Source organism: Cyanistes caeruleus, chromosome 5 (assembly GCF_971803275.1).
Source record: "Cyanistes caeruleus chromosome 5, bCyaCae1.hap1.1, whole genome shotgun sequence".
Lineage (NCBI taxonomy): Eukaryota > Metazoa > Chordata > Aves > Passeriformes > Paridae > Cyanistes > Cyanistes caeruleus.
Window position 1 is genome coordinate 55,909,100 of NC_141705.1, and position 16,110 is coordinate 55,925,209.

Genomic DNA, 16,110 nt, shown 5'->3' on the forward strand with positions numbered 1-16,110 from the left:
GAGCTTCAGAAGCCCAGAACAGAGAGACAGCATATTTGCATTGTCCATTTCTCATATTCAGTGCTTTGGCACCCATCCAAGGAGCTTAATTATTCATATATTAAATGTATAGTTGGAATTGCTTTAGCATCTTAGTATTTTTATCTAAAGCATTGAATGTCCTTTAGGGTTTTTTCAGAAAATGGAAGAGTCATCCCCACCCACTCTCCAACACTTGATACCTAATTACCCAAAAGGATGAACTGTAGTAAGTGGGAATGTTTTGTAAGAGATGAGGCTCCTCATGTAGAGCACGAGCTGAACATATCCTTGTGCTCATCTCCACAGCACTGGATCAATTTCCACCGTTCTCCCCACACCAGAGGGCACCCAACCAAAGGGACCAGGGGCTGAGGAGCATTCCTGCATCTGGCAGGGCTCAGATGGCTTCCCTGGTGCCCTCAGGAGCCCCAGCCCATCGCTCTCAACACAGGCCTCATGGCAGAGTGGCTAGAAGGACAACTGATTATTAATTCTGCTTTTTTTGCTGTGGCACCGTGCAGAGCAGAGCAGGTCCTCAGGAGGGAAGGTGCTGACCCCAGGAGCAGAGCAAAGCTCCTCAGCCCTGTTGGGAAGTTCTAGTAGAGGAGTAGTTCAACACCTGACAAAGTCAAGATTTCAGAGACTTGAAATCAGGATCTGAATGGTTAGATAGTTGGAACAGTTTGAGAAAAACAAAAACTCCAACAAACTTGGATTCTGTGTTAATTGCTATTTACTCGGGGTCAAGTTAAAGCAGTCCCATTAGATATAAAACAGCCAGAGACCAATAAAGCTGGAGGAGAAAGGTTAAGGAAGGGTTTAAATTTGCTTTAGCTTTGGGGAGGTGTGGTTTGTTGTGGGTTCTTTGGGCACAGGAAGGCTCCAGTGATGCTCAGGTGCCTGAGGCTGAAGGCGGCGGGAGGCGCAGCTGTGCCCGTGAGGCCGCGTGTGCGGAGCTGTGTCCAGCTGGGCCCAGCAGGAGCGGGATGTGCCTGTGGAGCAGGGCTGGAGGCGGCCCTGGGGATGTGTGGAGGCCTGGGGCAGCTGTCCTTTGCAGCCAGGCTGGGAGAGCCGGGGCTGTGCAGCCGGGAGAGGAGCAGGGGCTGGGGAGGCCTGACTGTGGCCTTCCCGTGCCCAGAGGGGGCAGCGAGCCATGGGGGAAAGGGAAGGTTGGGATCAGATGTTTGCAAGAGCTAGGAGGGTGCTGAGCCAGTGCAACAGGCTGCCCAGAGAAGCTGTGGATGCCCTGTCCCTGCAAGGTTCCAGGCCAGGCAGGACAGGGCCCTGAGCACTGCGATGGAGCCAGCGGCAGCAGAACCAGGCCATGGCTGCGGTGCCTCCGTGGCCTTCTGGAACTCCATGGGTGAGCAAAGCGCAGCCCCGTTACCTGGGCATGGAATGTTGGCACCGATTGCCAGGGGCACTCCTGCTCCCAAGGTTCTGTTGACACCGAGTCTCTTGAGCCAGTTGACGGATTCTCTGCTGCGCAGCAGACGTAGAGTGTCCGTCTTCTCCATCCCGGCTGCGTACAGAGAGCCGTGTGTTGAATTTGCGAGCCAAACTCTGCTGTGACTGAACAGGTGAGTGCAAACAACTCCTGAAAAGCTGAGTGTCATGCTGAGGGGCTGTTCTGGGCTGCAGCATGGGCTGCAGGTGGGCTCCAGTGCCAGAGTCAGGGACTTCCCACCTAGCTTTGAACAGGAACAAAAGACTTGGCAATGGGAGTCTTGGGGCATGCGGGTATTCAAGAAAATTGGCATTCCAAATAGACAATCTCTCCTGTACTTTTCTGACAGGTTTGGAACAGCAGTTTTCAGTCACGCCAAATAATCGGCAGTGGGCTACCCAAAGGAACCAAAGGGATTGATCCCATCCCTGAGGTTCCTTTTTTGGTGTTGGTCCCACTTCCTTTGCCGGTACCTTTAGATCCAAAAACACCATGAGCTCCGTAAGTACATTGCTACTCAGTGCTGATCTGAATCTTGAAACATTTTACAGGGCACTTCTAGGAAGTATTTCAAGACTTTGTAGCAAAAAGACAAGAATGGAAACCTTTGAAAATTTCATGCAACTGGATGTTGCTCTCCTCATTTACAAGGGATTGGGACAGGCTCTTTCTTGTTGAGGCGGCTTGTCGGAGTTCAGGGCTGATGTCTTTGCTCTGAGGAGATGCACTTAGGTGGGAATGGCCCATAGCACCATTGGATGCATATTGCAGCCTTTGCAGGAGTGTTTTGTGTATCCTTGTGTGCTGTCATTGGGGTGGCAAAAACCAAGTGCCATGTTCATATTAGTGCCACAGAAAATGCTAAGGCTTTGTTCTCTCTCAGGGTCAGCGAAAGCGCCCTGGAGAGGCGCTGGATTCTACCCCAGCTCAGAAACGGAGCAGGCTGCTGCCCTCCAGAGCTGGTGGAACCTTGGAGACAGAGCCAAGAGAGGCTGGTAAGAACAGAAACTGCTTCTGGAGGCTTGGAGTTCATTTGAGTGGGTGCTTTTGCCAGTTCCTAGGCTCTTTCCTGGGGAGGAAGGGAACCTTGGGCTTGAGGAAGCACCTGGTATGGCATCCCTAAACAACCAGCCCACTGACAGCTGTTTTGGTTTGTTACTGAACTCTGTCCATTGGCCTCTAGTGGGAGAGGAGCTGTTTAGCAAAGGCCCCAAGTGCTGCTCAAACACCTGAATGGGTGCCCTGATGAGCTGGCAGTGACTGCAGTTGCCACAGTGGAGGTGGCAGGCTGAGTTTGGCATCTCCCAAGCTGCACAAAGATGAAGAAAAGTTAGTCATTAGCGGGGGCTCATTCTTCAGGGGAGCACAGACAGCATGGTACTGTAAAATTAGCATCCCCCATAGATTTGGAGGTTTTTTTCTCCTGTGTGCTAAACATTCCCCTATGCAAGAGGAATGATCTGTTGGTGTGCACCTCCCGTACGCTGTTGTCATCCAACAGAACTTGTGAGGAGCTCAGGAGCTCTTCCTCTTGTTTTGCCCCTTCAGGGCACAAGGCAATGCTCAGCAGGACACATGAGGCAATGCACAGAGGACCATGCTCCCTGTGGACTGCTGAGGGCAAAGCTTGAGTGAAATGTTGGACCCATTCCTGAAAAAAAGACACCTTGGGCACAGGGAATCCTAGCACAGTCTGTTCCACAGTGGCAGCCCATTGCATTCCTCTGCAATCTCTGAACTCACTTCTAACCTTCTCTTTTTCAACTGCTGAAGAAGTCATAGATCTCACAGGAGATTCTCCGCAGCCTGAAGTCATCACCATCAGCGATGATGAATCTCCTGTGGTAAGTAGTGACTGGCACACTCCTCTCCATGTTGCATCCATAGGAATTTTCTTGCCCTCTTCAATTTTACTAAGTCCTCTGGCCTCAAAGGTTGAAAGATGGCTCTGATTTAGCACTTTAGACACAGTTCCTAGTCAACCCCAAACACACTCACAAACACATCAGCATGCCTGAGAATCAGTTGCAGGGAGTGGATGAACAACCTAAAAGAGGTTGTTGCTTCAGTGATTCAAAAGAGAGCAGAGGAAGTCTTTGATTTGAAGAAGTGTTTTAGCTGCAGCATCAGTTTAAGGTCCCCCTGTCACTGAGGTGTCAAAAGCAACTGCAGCTGACTGGGGTACACACTAATTCTCTTTCTTATTCCTCTAAGTCTTTAAAAGGGGCATATTTGGGATTTTTTCTTTTTACCCTACTATTTTGAAAGAATATGCTTTGATGCAGCCCTCAGAGCAGTGTGTCTGCTCAAATCTGGGATGCCTCTACTGCTGTGCAAAGCAGACACATGCAGCAAACATTGCATGGCAGTTATATCCTGACAGGGTTGATCCTGAACCTGTGCAAAGAAAAGGCCTCCAATTTCACAACAGACTTTGCATGACCCAGCTCCTCTTACACCAAACACCAGAGCAGGTTTGGGTCTAGGGGTTTTTTTCTCTTCAGTAGCAGTTCCTATAAAAAGTAGTGCTCAGGCTATCACAGGTGAACTGCCAGTTGGAGGGAGAAAGAGGCAAAGAAACAGCTCTGGCCCAAATCCAATTAGGGAACTGAAATGGGGGAGCAGGAAGGGTCAAGTTCCACTGGTTCCTAAGTGTGTCCATTTCTACCCCGTTCTACCCCTGCAGCAGAGCCCACAGCAGCCACGTCTTTCCAGGGCCTCGGAGAATTCACCTGAGCCACTGGAAAGGAACGATGGAGAGGAACCAGGAGAAGATGATGGGTATGTGAGAGAGAAAGTGTCTATTAAAACTCTGATTCCATATATGTGGTAGAAAGAGGTTTTTGCCAAGCCGTAGGGTTCTGCAAAACTCTGTGCAAATACTTCAGACCTGGAATATAGTGGTCTGCCTCGAGGAGAATTAAAAGAAACCCAGCAAAATCCAGCAGAAACCTTCCTTCCCTGTTTGTGAAGCCACAATTGAATTTAAGATAGCTACTTGACATGCTGAAATGCTTGCAGTACATAAAAATTCTTGCAATGATGGTGTTTCTGGGTGAGAATGCATCTTATTCAGAATAGGGGATGTTTTGAGTACCAGCGTTTTCTTTGTTGGTAACCCTTGGTGGCCAGTGAAAGAAATGTCTGTGCATTTAAATGACTGTATGTTCTTTTGGTTCTCCTCTCTCTAGTGATTGGCTGCTGTTTGAATTTGATCCTCCCTATTGGTCGGATGAGGACTCCCAGGTGAGGATGCACATGTTCTTGTCCTGCTCTGTGGGAGGGAAAAGGGGCAGAGGGGGAGCTGCACAACTCACTTGTCTTAGGTGGGTGCCACGGGCAGCTGGCTGGAAGCACAGCCCTTGCTGGGAAGCTCCAAGTTGTCCATTCCTGCAAGTCCCTCCTTGCTGGTGTCCATAGAGGGAGGAGCCCTTGCCAGGATGGCACTGGCAGAGCTGTGTGTTCCTTGTAGTTCTTACATTGACTGACTGACTGCACATACTCCAAGTCCTGTTTGTCTGGGGCCAATAGAGCAGCAAACTGGAATTCCTTCCTCCCAGTGCCTGGTATGCTTTCCATTCTTCAGCAGCTGGTCATACAGCAGGAAGTATTTAGAGCTGTGACTGTAGAAGTTGCCCATTTTGGGGCTAAGGCAAAGAAAAGGTTCTAGCCCAAATCCAATCAGGGAACTGTAAAAGGGGAAGTAGGACAGAGTTGATTTGAGTGGCTTCTAATTTGCCTCCATTTTTACCCCACTGCAGTACAGAGAGCAGAACCAGCAGCACTCTCAGCTTTCCAGATTAGCTGAGAATTCAGCTGGGCCCCTGACAACTCCTGATGAAGAGGAACCAAGAGTTAATGATGGGTATGTGAGAGTAAAATCTCTCTCTCTCTAGATTCTAATTTCTGATAGATGGTAAGAACAGGTTTTGCCACACTTCCGGCTTCTACTCAAGTCTGTGCAGAAACTTCTGACTTGGAATATAGTGACCTATCTGTCAAAGAAGCAAGTAAAAGAATCAAAAAAACCCCATAGCAAAATCCAGATGAAACCTTTCTTTTCCTTTCATTAAGTCATGGTTGAATATTTATTCCAGTATGGCTCGCTATAAGTTTCAAATGCTTACAGTACATAGCAGCTGGGGGAACAACTGTGGTGCTGGGCTGGGATGTTGCTAGAACAGAATAGGTGTTACCTGTTGGTAAGCCTTGGTGCCCAGGGAAATTCTTGGCTTTGTGTTGAAATGGCTGCATGTTCTTTCTGGTTCTGTTCCCTCTAGGGCACAGCCAGCAGATCCTGCTAGTCCTCTGACTACGGAGGATGACAACTCAGAGGAGCAGGACAGGGAGCTGAGTCAGCTGCATGCACAGGATTCCAGGGAGGCAGAGAATTCAGCTGAGCTCTGGCCAAGAGATGATGAGGAGGAATCAAGAGACAACGATGAGTATGTAACAGATGATGTGTCTCCCCAAAGTGTCATTTCTGACATAGGGCAGACACAGGGTTTTGCCAAGCTTTTGCATTCTGCTTGATTCTGTGGGAAGGAATCTGATTTGAACCATAGTGTCCTGTCTGGAAGGCAACTTGTGGAAAAAACCCCTAAAGCCCAGCAAAATCCAGGAGAAACATTTCTTCTCCATTCAGGAAGTCATTATTGAATGTTTCTTTACATTATGTGTTGTGATACACTGATATGCTTGCAGTCCATTAAAGCTCTTGCACTGACTGTGTTTCTGGCATGGGATGTTGCTAAATGAGAATAAGGGATTGTTTCAATTTCTGCCATTTTCTATCTCTATGCACTGTGAAATTGATGGCTGCATGTTCTTTTGGTTCTTCTCCCTCTAGTGCATGGTCAGCAAGTCTCATCAGTCCTCCAAGTCCTGAGGATGACAACGCAGAGGTGAGGATCCACAGCCCTTGCTGGGAAGCTCCAAGTTGCCCATTCCTGCAAGTCCCTCCTTGCTGGTGTCCATAGAGGGAGGAGCCCTTGCCAGGATGGCACTGGCAGACCCATGTGTTTTTTATAGTTCTAGCACTGACTGACAGACTGCACATACTCCAAGTCCTGTTTGCCTGGGGCCAATAGAGCAGCAAACATTTTGCCCCAAATTCCTGTGCCTGTGCTTTCCATTTCTCAGCAGCTGGTCATCCAACGCCAAGTGTTTAGGGCTAACGAGGGAAAGGAAGGTTCTAGCCCAAATCCTGTTAGGGAACTGAAATGGGGAAGCAGGATGGGGTGGCTTCAAGCGCTTCATAATCTCTCTCCGTTTTTACCCCATTGCAGGACTGGGAGGAGAGCCAGCAGTATCCATCTGATTCCAGATCAGATGAGAATTCAAACCAAGGACTGGCGAGCAGACTTCAACAGGAGCCAAGAGATCTAGAATTGTATGTGACAGATAAAGGGTCTCTCCAAAGTGTAATTTCTGATGCCATTTCCGTGTAGACACAGGTTTTTGCCAATCTTTTGGCTTCTACTTGATTCTGTTTGGAGAATTCTGACTTGGATCATAGTGGCCTGTCTGGAAGAGAAGGAATGGAAAAAACCCCTAAAACCGGCAAAATGCAGGGGAAATATTTCCTCTCTGTCAGGAAGTCATTATTGTAATGTTTCTTACCTTATGGACTGTGATACACTGAAATGCTTGCCGAACATAAAAGCTCTTGCACTTGATTGTGTTTCTCAGCTGGGATGTTGCTAAATTAGAATAAGGGGTTACTTTAAGTTCTGCAGTTCTATGTCTTGGTAACCCTCTGTGCTGAGTGAAATTGATGGCTGCATGTTCTTCTGATTCTGCTCCCTCTAGTGCACCGCCAGGAGGTCCCATTAGTCCCCCGAATTGGGAGGATGACAACGCAGAGGTGAGGACCCACATGTTGTTGTCATTTCTGATTTGTGGGAGGGGAAGGGATAAAGAAGTGCTGCACAACTCACTTGTCTTAGGTGGGTGCCACGGGCAGCTGGCTGGAAGCACAGCCCTTGCTGGGAAGCTCCAAGTTGTCCATTCCTGCAAGTCCCTCCTTGCTGGTGTCCATAGAGGGAGGAGCCCTTGCCAGGATGGCACTGGCAGACCCATGTGTTATTTACAGTTCTAGCATTGGCTGATAGAGTTCTTTATTCACAATGCCTGTTGTGGTTTCCTTTCTTCAGCAGCTCTTTCTAACGTGAAGTGTTTAGAGTTAAAATAGCAGAATTTGCCTGTTTAAAAGAGAACAAGGGAACAAAACAGCTCCAGCCCAAATTGCATTAGGGCACAGGAAGAGGGGAGGAGGGAGGAGGGTTTTCAGGTGGTTCCTAAGCTATCTCTGTTTGTACCCTGTTGAGAGCAGAATCAGCAGCAGCCACTTGGTTCTTTTCAGGGCAGCAGCTGTTTGTGCTCCTGCTTTGAATGCTCTTAAGCCAACTTGGAGGGTGATAGCCTAGCCTTCCTCACTCCTCTGCTAGAACTGCTTTCTGAGCTGAGGTTTGCATGCAGCACAGGGGGCTCACCCAATCTAATTGTATCTTCTTTTCTTTCCCTTCTCATGTGCATCAATGGAAGTTTCCTGAAGGTGAGTTGATGTTTGACATTTGGTAATGGACTTTGATCTAGAATGTAATCATGACTTTTATTCTTTTCCAAGAACCTGGAGCAGCAGGGCTTGAAAGTGCTTTTAGTAAAAGGCACAGGACAGGCTCAAGCTGCTAGCCAGTGTCTTAGAGAATGGATGCAATGTGTGTGGGCATACATGAGGATGAAATATATCAATACAAAAACATCCTTCCTTAAGAATGAAATATATCGAGAACAAGAGCATCCTTTCTTAAGAAATCTTTTACATGTTCTACATTTTGCATCTCATAGAACTCCATCTTCAAATTACCTTAACTCAGGAGGGACATGATGATAATGTTTAAGGGGACACTCACTGCTCCAAGTAATTGTGTAGTTTCCAGGGACTGTTCTTGAGAATCACCTTTTTAGCTGAGTGTAGAGTGAACAAAGCAAAAGTTTTGTGTTGCTCCATAGCAGAGCAGTTGTCGTACTGTGTTAGGAACAACCAGAAGTGCAATATGACTCTCTTAGTTGCTTTGTCCAAGAGAGCAAAGTTTATTATTCCACATCTTCTTTTATAGATGTGTTCCAGAAGGTCTGAGAGGTAAAACTCTCATTGGTCCTTAAATTTACACATCACTATCATTGCTTAATTGGAACAGCACCCCTTGACTATTTCTTGCAAGGAAACAAGGATTCTAAACAGCACCTGCAAAGATTGCTGTCCTTTACCAAGGACTGCTTGGATTTTTCATTATGCTTTCTCAGGCCAGAGTGAGAAGCTTTGTGTGACTTAGTTTCACACAGACTGTGTGTTCCTGCTTGCTTTTTGCACTTAGCATCCACAAGTAGTCCCAATGTCTGGAAAGGTTCAGCCTTACTCTTTGGGAAAGTTGTTTATTTCAGGTTGTTTTTAACCCAGATGAACAGAGTCCATTTAAAACAGGAACCATTACTGACTATTTCTAGAACTCATTTGAAGGGTAGCTCCAGGGAGAGAGGGAATAATAGATGTAACTTCTGAAAATTCAATTACAGTGCATGGAGAAGAACAGAGAACTGCTGCACTGAACAGCCAGGAACAGGTGGATGGCTCTGCTGATGGCACAGGAGCTAATGACGCACCTGTGGCTGATGCAGCCCCTGCAGAACACGGAGCAGAGGAGCATGCTGGAAGTTCAGCGTACGTATGGCTCATGCCCTACCAAACACGGAACTTTGTGCTTTTGTTTCTTTTCTCAGTAGGAATAAGTTCTACAGCTATGCCTGCTTTATCTCTGAAGCCTTCCCTACTCTACTCATTTCCATACTTCTCCTGTGCTGCATGATGATCAAATGATACCATTTGCATTTTGGGAGAAAAAGGCAGCCCAAGGCAGACACCACAGAACCTTAGAGATGAGAGTGGGGCTATGGCAAGGAAGGGCATTGGTCACAGCCCATAGCTCAGGATTGCATTTGCTTTTTCTGACAAGTTCTAGTAGCCAGGTTAGCTATGGAAATACTTCCATTGCTAGCAATGAGGCTTGGCATCATGGGGCCAGCAGGCAGCAGCTGGGCAACTTCCAGCAGAAATTCCCTGCTGGAATGCTGCCAGCTGGCTCCCTTTCTCCTGCAGCTGGAGCCATTCTTCCCAAGGTACACTTGCACACAAGCAGCTGTGCAGGTCCTGCTTTTATGGCCAGTGCTGGATGTCACAAGCCCTGATTTCTTTGCTTCTGGCATGGAGATCTTGCAGTTCAAGTTGGCTGCCTGCACAGTAAAATCCCCGTTCTGCAGAGCAACAGCAAAGTCCTGCTCTAGGAGCGCTCCAGCAGAATAAGAAAGAGGCAATGCATTAGGCTGATTAGATTAAACCAGGCATCTGTGTCACTAGGGAGGACAAAGCACATGAGAATTATGATGGAAGGTTTTCTAAAGTGGCTTTTTGGGGGTGAAAGGGAAAGGCATAGGTTTAAACAAAGCTGGTGTGCTTTGAGCCTTTGGGAAAGGCAATGTAGGAGAGAAACTGAGGATGGAACTTTTAGGTGTCAGGTCTTAAACATGCCACCTCAAGGGCTTTCACTATTCTTAAGCATGATGCCTTTTGCCAATGACTTTGGACATGTTTAAGTTTTGGTTGTTGGGTCTGCAGGTGAACAAATCCCACTATTTGGTTCATATAGAAAAAGAATACTCTGTCCCTTCAGTTCTCTGTTCCAGAATGGAACTGCTCTGAAAGAAGTCAGTGCTACAGCATTCAACATTGACCAAAGGCTCCTTTCTGGGGCTGGATCTTGCCAGAGTCATGCTACTCTGTAGCGTTAGAACTGGCTCCTGCAATGAATATTCCGGGCTGAATGGTTCCCAGAGGACAGCTGGATGCTGTAGTTCCAAAGCTGTTCCTGATGAGCTGCTGCAAGTCCAAGTTTCCAAACACCAAGTGGCCAGCACTAAAGACTGCTCTTCAAATGCCAGAGCAGGGTGTCTGACTGCACCTTTCTCCTAGTGAAAACCAGGATGCTCTTTCCCTCGAGGCATGGAGAGCCCAAATCCTCATTAAATGCAGCAAAGAGAGAGTTAAAGACAGCAGGCTTCTTCAAAGGAAATGGGCCAGGGCTAGTCAGTGCACTTGCATGATGAGCTGAGATTTTTAGGTATCAATAACCATTGAAGTGGGGTGATATTAACAGCTGCACGTTCTTTCTGCTTCTGTTCCCTCTAGTGCAGAGCCAGGAGTTGTCATTAGCTGTCCAATTTGCATGGACTATTACTCAGAGGTAAGGATGCACCTCTTGTCATCCTTTGTGCTTTGTGGGAGGAGGAAGAAGCCAAAAGGGGAGTTGCCCAAGTCAGCTGCCTGATGTGGGCAGCTGGCTGGAAGCACAGCCCTTGCTGGGAAGCTCCACAAGTCCCTTCTTGCTGGTGAATGGAGAGGGACAAGCCCTTGCCAGGATGGCACTGGCAGATCTGTGGGTCCCCCCTGGCTTCTAACTGATTCCAGATGCTCTCAAGTCTCATTTGCCTGCTGCCAATAGAGCAGAAAACTCCAATTCTTTTCTCCCAATACATGTGGTTGTTGTTTCCTTTCTTCCAGATCATGCAAAATGGACGACAGCTTGTGACAACTGTGTGTGGCCACGTGTTCTGCAGCGCGTGCCTCCCTGCTGCCCTGGAGAACACCGGCATGTGCCCAATGTGCGGCGTGCAACTCGATCCAGGGTTGTACTTTCCTATTTATTTATGAGTGCTTCTGCTGCTCAGGACAGACTCAGGTGGACCTCGAAGAACAGGCGGTGCAGAGGCTTGCTTCTTTCTGTATATAGTTTTTTCTGTACATAGTTTCATGTTTTCTGCGTTCAGTTATACATAAAGTTTTGATTGATTTAAATCTAGTCTGCCTGCTCTTCTGTGTTGGACTGTGCTGATAAACAGAGATGTTGTTTACCAGGTGGAAATCAGGCTCTTGGTTTGAGCAGTCAGAAGCTCGTTCTTTTCATCACACCATAGTCACTGATTTGGGGGAAATGTGCTAAAGCCATGGGCTTTGTAGTTCTTGTGGCCAACAAATAATAATTGAATAGTAATTGTGGCAAATAAAGACTGTGTTGTACAGGGAAAAGAAACAGGTGCTCCTTGGGATGCAAGGCCTTGTACTTGTCAGGCCACAATCTGGTGGATGTTTAGGTGCAAATGTCAGTGATAGTAAAAGGTTTTAAAATCATAGAAACTTTGGGGACTTAGAAAGAAAGTTAAGCTTGGCAAGCCCTGGGAAAAGTAGGCCCTGAGAAATGTTAGGCCTTGTGCTTGCTAAAGATCATGGGAAACTGCACTTGTGTTATCAACACATGATAAATGATACAATTGTTGATGTGATTATTGCTTAAAGAAGATGAGAAACAATGTTAGGGGCTTGAGAGGGGATCATGAGAAATCCATGTTTGGGTAAAAACAATGCTTCAAATAGAACAATGTAAGTTTAATAATTAATATGTAAGATATAGAACAGAGTATAAAAACATATAGAATAGAGTATAAAAACATATAAAAACTCCAAATGAATGCGGGTCAGATTTGGGTATGTGTACCCCTGATAGCCAGAGCTCTTCAATAAAGCACCTCCATATAATCATTCTGTGACTATGTCTGTTCCTGAACACTAACATTTTGGCGACCCCAGATGGGATCTCGTGAGTGCTGCTGAGCGAGATCGTGACCCGATCACGCTCCAGCCGGCACCGAGGGATTCTCGGGGAGCCCATCGGCCGTGACCGTCTCTGCTGCTCACAACGTCCCCAGGAGAGAAAGGTGAGGTGCTTTACCTGGTTTGGGTGCCTGCCAGTAAGATGCAGCGAAAGCTGTGCTTGGTTGGGCTAAAGGAATTCCTGTCGGCATTGCCCAGGCGCCGTCCGTCAGACGACTGCGAAAGCATGGCAAGTTTGGCATTTGTGGTGTATTGTAGTTGTAATATGAAGAAGCTTAAAGGGGTTTTGGGCAGCAATGCTCCCATTCTGGGTACTTCTCCTTTGGGGTGCTTAATAGCACATTGGAAACAAGGTAACTTTGGGGAAGAATTCCATAAGACTAAGTTAATTTCGGTGAGATCTCCCCACAGAAAAAGACCCCAGCGAACCCGTCTCGTCTGTTGGTAGCTATAACCCCCTCTTCTCTCTTCCTTTACTTTGTTTTCTTTATCTCTCCCTCTCTCTCCCTCTCCTCTATCGCATAACCCTTGTTGTTGGCACTAAAATAAAGGTGCATTATTGTTGTTGTGATTCAAACTGAAATCCCTTTGTATTCTTTTTGCACTCTAAGATCAAACGAACCTCTCCCGACTCCTGCTTGCGTTAGCCAATTGTGACATTTAAACTGGAGCCACAGACAGGATTTCTGACAGACAGAAGGGGCTGCAGGTTTTGTTGTGCAGTCTCTGTTAGGGGAAGGAGGGCTCCAGCCGCACCCAGCCCGACACTCCCAAAAGAGTGAGCGGGCCCTAGAAAGCAAGGTGGGGGTGACTCAAATTTCCCACAAACTGCACACACCGAGGTGAAAAGCACCCCACACTCACTTGAGGGCTCTCTCTGCAGAATTTCACAGAACATCTCTTAGTGCAAAAAGCGGGGGGACTGATGTTTTTTATTGTTGTGTGTTTGAATTTTGACTGTTTGGTGTAGCGAAGAGACAACCAGAATTTGAAACTGAAGGAGTGCCTCCCAAGCAGATTTGTTCTTTTCACCCACACAGGGAAGCAAAAAGCTGTGTGTGTGTGTGTATCATTTAAGTTTATACATCCCTGTAGTGATTTTCCCTTTGTAAAAATGACTGAAAAATAGCAATGCAGAACTTATTGCTGCGTTTATGCTCTGTTAGCAAAACATAATGCCAGACCTTCTCTGGGAGGGGAAGAATGGGCACTTAATAATTGGTTTAATTTGGAAAATGTGATTGATAGAGTATGTTCATTACAACATGAAACAAAATTAAAGAGGGCAAAAATAAAATTATACAATGCTCAGTTTTGGGAGCTTGTTTTACAGCAGCTATAGAAACTTGCTGTGATAGATTAGCATTTAAGAAAACAAAGAGAAACACCTAAAGAAGTTAAAACTGCTGGAGGCTGGTGGGAGTTTTTGTCCCGGCCAACAACTGGCCATTTCTAAGAATTGACAGGAGTTTTGACCACTGAAAAGTGAGATCAACCTGTGAACACCACCTTAAGACCTAAGCCTGAGAATTTCTTTGTCTCTTTGTTTCCTGGCTGTGAAAGGTAACTGAGCTCCAGCTGGCCTCCTGTTCCCCCACCCAGCCCATGCGGCCCGGGCAGGGGCTGGGCTGGGCCTGCCGCGGCTCCTGGCCGGGAGATGGGGCGTGCGGGGCTTGCCCCGGGCTCTGGCCGGGCCAGGCCGGTCCCTGGCTCGGCTGCAGTTTTGTTTTTGCTGTGACTGAATTCATCAGAGACTGCCGAGTAAGGAAAGCAAAAAGCTCTTGACCTGTGGTGGGCTGAGACAGTGACCACACTCTCCAGAGCAGCCATGAAGAATCTTCCATTGCAGACAGCTCCGGCTGCTGCTCCAGCAGAGATCACAGAACCATCTACAAAGCCTGGGCAAGATTTTAAGCCTTTCTTTAACCAAATGAGACTTGCAGATTAATCCTTTTGTTCCAGAGAGAGAAAGAGAGAGTAATCAGCATGTAAAGAGACTTTATCAGCTATCAGAGACAGTAAAGAAAGGAATTAAGTGTAAGAAGAGGTAGAGAATAAGGAGTTGCTTTAATAAGCTGAAATATTTTTCTGTTAAAGCTATGGAGATGGACAAGAATGTTCTGAAAAAACTCCTTTAATTCATGACAGAGTATATTAGGAGGAATAGAGTAGTTCAAAGTGTGAATTTTGAGCAAAAAGTAAAGTGATTGTGATACAGTGAGGTGCTGGAACAGAGGGAGAGAAGCAATAGTTCAAGATTGGTAGCTTTGTAGGGGCAAAGAGAAAACTTTTGTTTCCAGAGAAGCTCACAGAGACAAATGAAGAGAACTTTTACTTTTGAATAACTCATCCTTCAAAATGATATCCCTAGACTCATTCGACCCATAACACACCTCAGAGTGATGGGAAATGGGAGGAGACAATTGATGGCAGATTTTTCCAGGCATCTGGCATCAGAGAAATTGAAAGCCATAACAGAAATAGTTTTCTTGTGAAAAACTTCATAGATTAGCAGAAGAAACTTCTTTTTCTCTATGAAGACTGATGGGAAGACTATAGCAAGAAATGGGACTGTTGTAAACACCAAAACTCTTTTTGTCTTTATGCTGTCATGTGAACAAGAGAAGAGTTGGGTAGTGGGGGGAAAAACGGGTTTCCTGGAAGATTTATCCTGGTTTTCTTATTCTTGTAGTTTTGTTAATAAACTTTCTTTATTCCTTTTAAGTTTTAAGCCTGTTTTGCTCTTGTTATAATCCATATCTCACAGCAAGACATAAGTAAGTTTTCTAGTGATTTTTTAGTTGCTGCTTTAAAACCAAAACATTTATTCGGTGTGTTGGGCGGGAAACGAAATTAACAAAACTAAACCACTACACTGCAGATGGAGAATATGGAATCTATCGGTTGCAACAAATAGAGCATGGAGCACAGGAAGAGCAAAAGGATTTGACTACAAGTTGGTTGGGCAAAATCTTCAAAGGGTTAGGCTGGAATGTGAGTTCATGGATTAAATCTATCATTGAGAGTGTGATAATCTTACTAATTGTATTCTTAGCAATTTGGTTGGTTTACAGCATCTTAAAAGCAGAAAGGAAGAAGAAAATGCCCTGGAACCAGAAAATAATAAAGGCACTGACACGAGATCCACAGCCACCATCTTCTGGTTCTCCAGTTTGTGACAACGTTTCCAGGACAATGTTTACATCCATCAAGGATTTGAAGAACATCAAGTATAAACTCATAAAAAAAAGGACTGTGTCAAGTGAAAACATTTCCACTTATAGTGAAGTGAAAATGATTTCAAAGGGGGGAATGATAGTAAAAGGTTTTAAAATCATAGAAACTTTGGGGACTTAGAAAGAAAGTTAAGCTTGGCAAGCCCTGGGAAAAGTAGGCCCTGAGACATGTTAGGCCTTGTGCTTGCTAAAGATCATGGGAAACTGCACTTGTGCAATCAATAGATGATAAATGATACAATTATTGATGTGATTATTGTTTAAAGAAGATGAGAAACAATGTTAGGGGCTTGAGAGGGGATCACAAGAAATCCATGCTTGGGTAAAAACAATGCATACAATAGAACAATGGAAGTTGAATAATTAATATGTAAGATATAGAACGATAGAGTATAAAACCATGTTCAACTCCAAACCAAGTCAGGTCAAATTTGGGTATGTGTACCACTGACAGCCAGAGCTCTTCAATAAAGCACCTTCATAGAATCATTCCATGATTATGTGTGTTCCTGAACACTAACATCATGATTTCAGTCCTCAGAAGATGGAGAGAGGAGCAGGTTGTGCACACACCCAAAGAAAGCAAGTTTCTTGGAGAATAACTGGGATGTTAACAAACTGCTGCATTTAGCGTTGCAAGGTTTCATTCGAGTTCAAATCTGGAGGCTTTTGAAGGAATGTGT

At 45.9% G+C, this 16,110-nt stretch overlaps 1 protein-coding gene and 1 long non-coding RNA gene across 2 annotated transcripts; both read left to right on the top strand.

Moving 5' to 3' along the window:
- Window positions 1–538: 538 nt before the first annotated feature.
- LOC147653128 (uncharacterized) lies at window positions 539–8,024 on the top strand. Its single transcript, XM_086889415.1, has 11 exons — window positions 539–1,601; window positions 1,818–1,969; window positions 2,352–2,463; window positions 3,242–3,312; window positions 4,155–4,249; window positions 4,660–4,714; window positions 5,230–5,333; window positions 5,749–5,913; window positions 6,318–6,372; window positions 6,757–6,860; window positions 7,280–8,024. Exons 2-11 carry the CDS (start codon window positions 1,961–1,963, stop codon window positions 7,566–7,568), a joined length of 1,059 nt encoding a protein of 352 aa, XP_086745541.1. The 5' UTR covers window positions 539–1,601; window positions 1,818–1,960; the 3' UTR covers window positions 7,569–8,024.
- Window positions 8,025–9,046: 1,022 nt separating this feature from the next.
- LOC111928830 (uncharacterized) lies at window positions 9,047–11,378 on the top strand. The gene is made up of 3 exons (XR_015286891.1): window positions 9,047–9,191; window positions 10,713–10,767; window positions 11,085–11,378. It is a non-coding gene; the product is annotated as an uncharacterized LOC111928830 (long non-coding RNA).
- The last annotated feature ends 4,732 nt before the right edge of the window (window positions 11,379–16,110 follow it).

Bases quoted from the DNA above. Each gene is read 5' to 3' on its own strand.
- LOC147653128 (XM_086889415.1), top strand. The intron at 5,334-5,748 runs GTATGTGAGAGT...TGTTCCCTCTAG, and splicing joins GAACCAAGAGTTAATGATGG to GGCACAGCCAGCAGATCCTG. The intron at 6,373-6,756 runs GTGAGGATCCAC...ACCCCATTGCAG, and splicing joins CTGAGGATGACAACGCAGAG to GACTGGGAGGAGAGCCAGCA.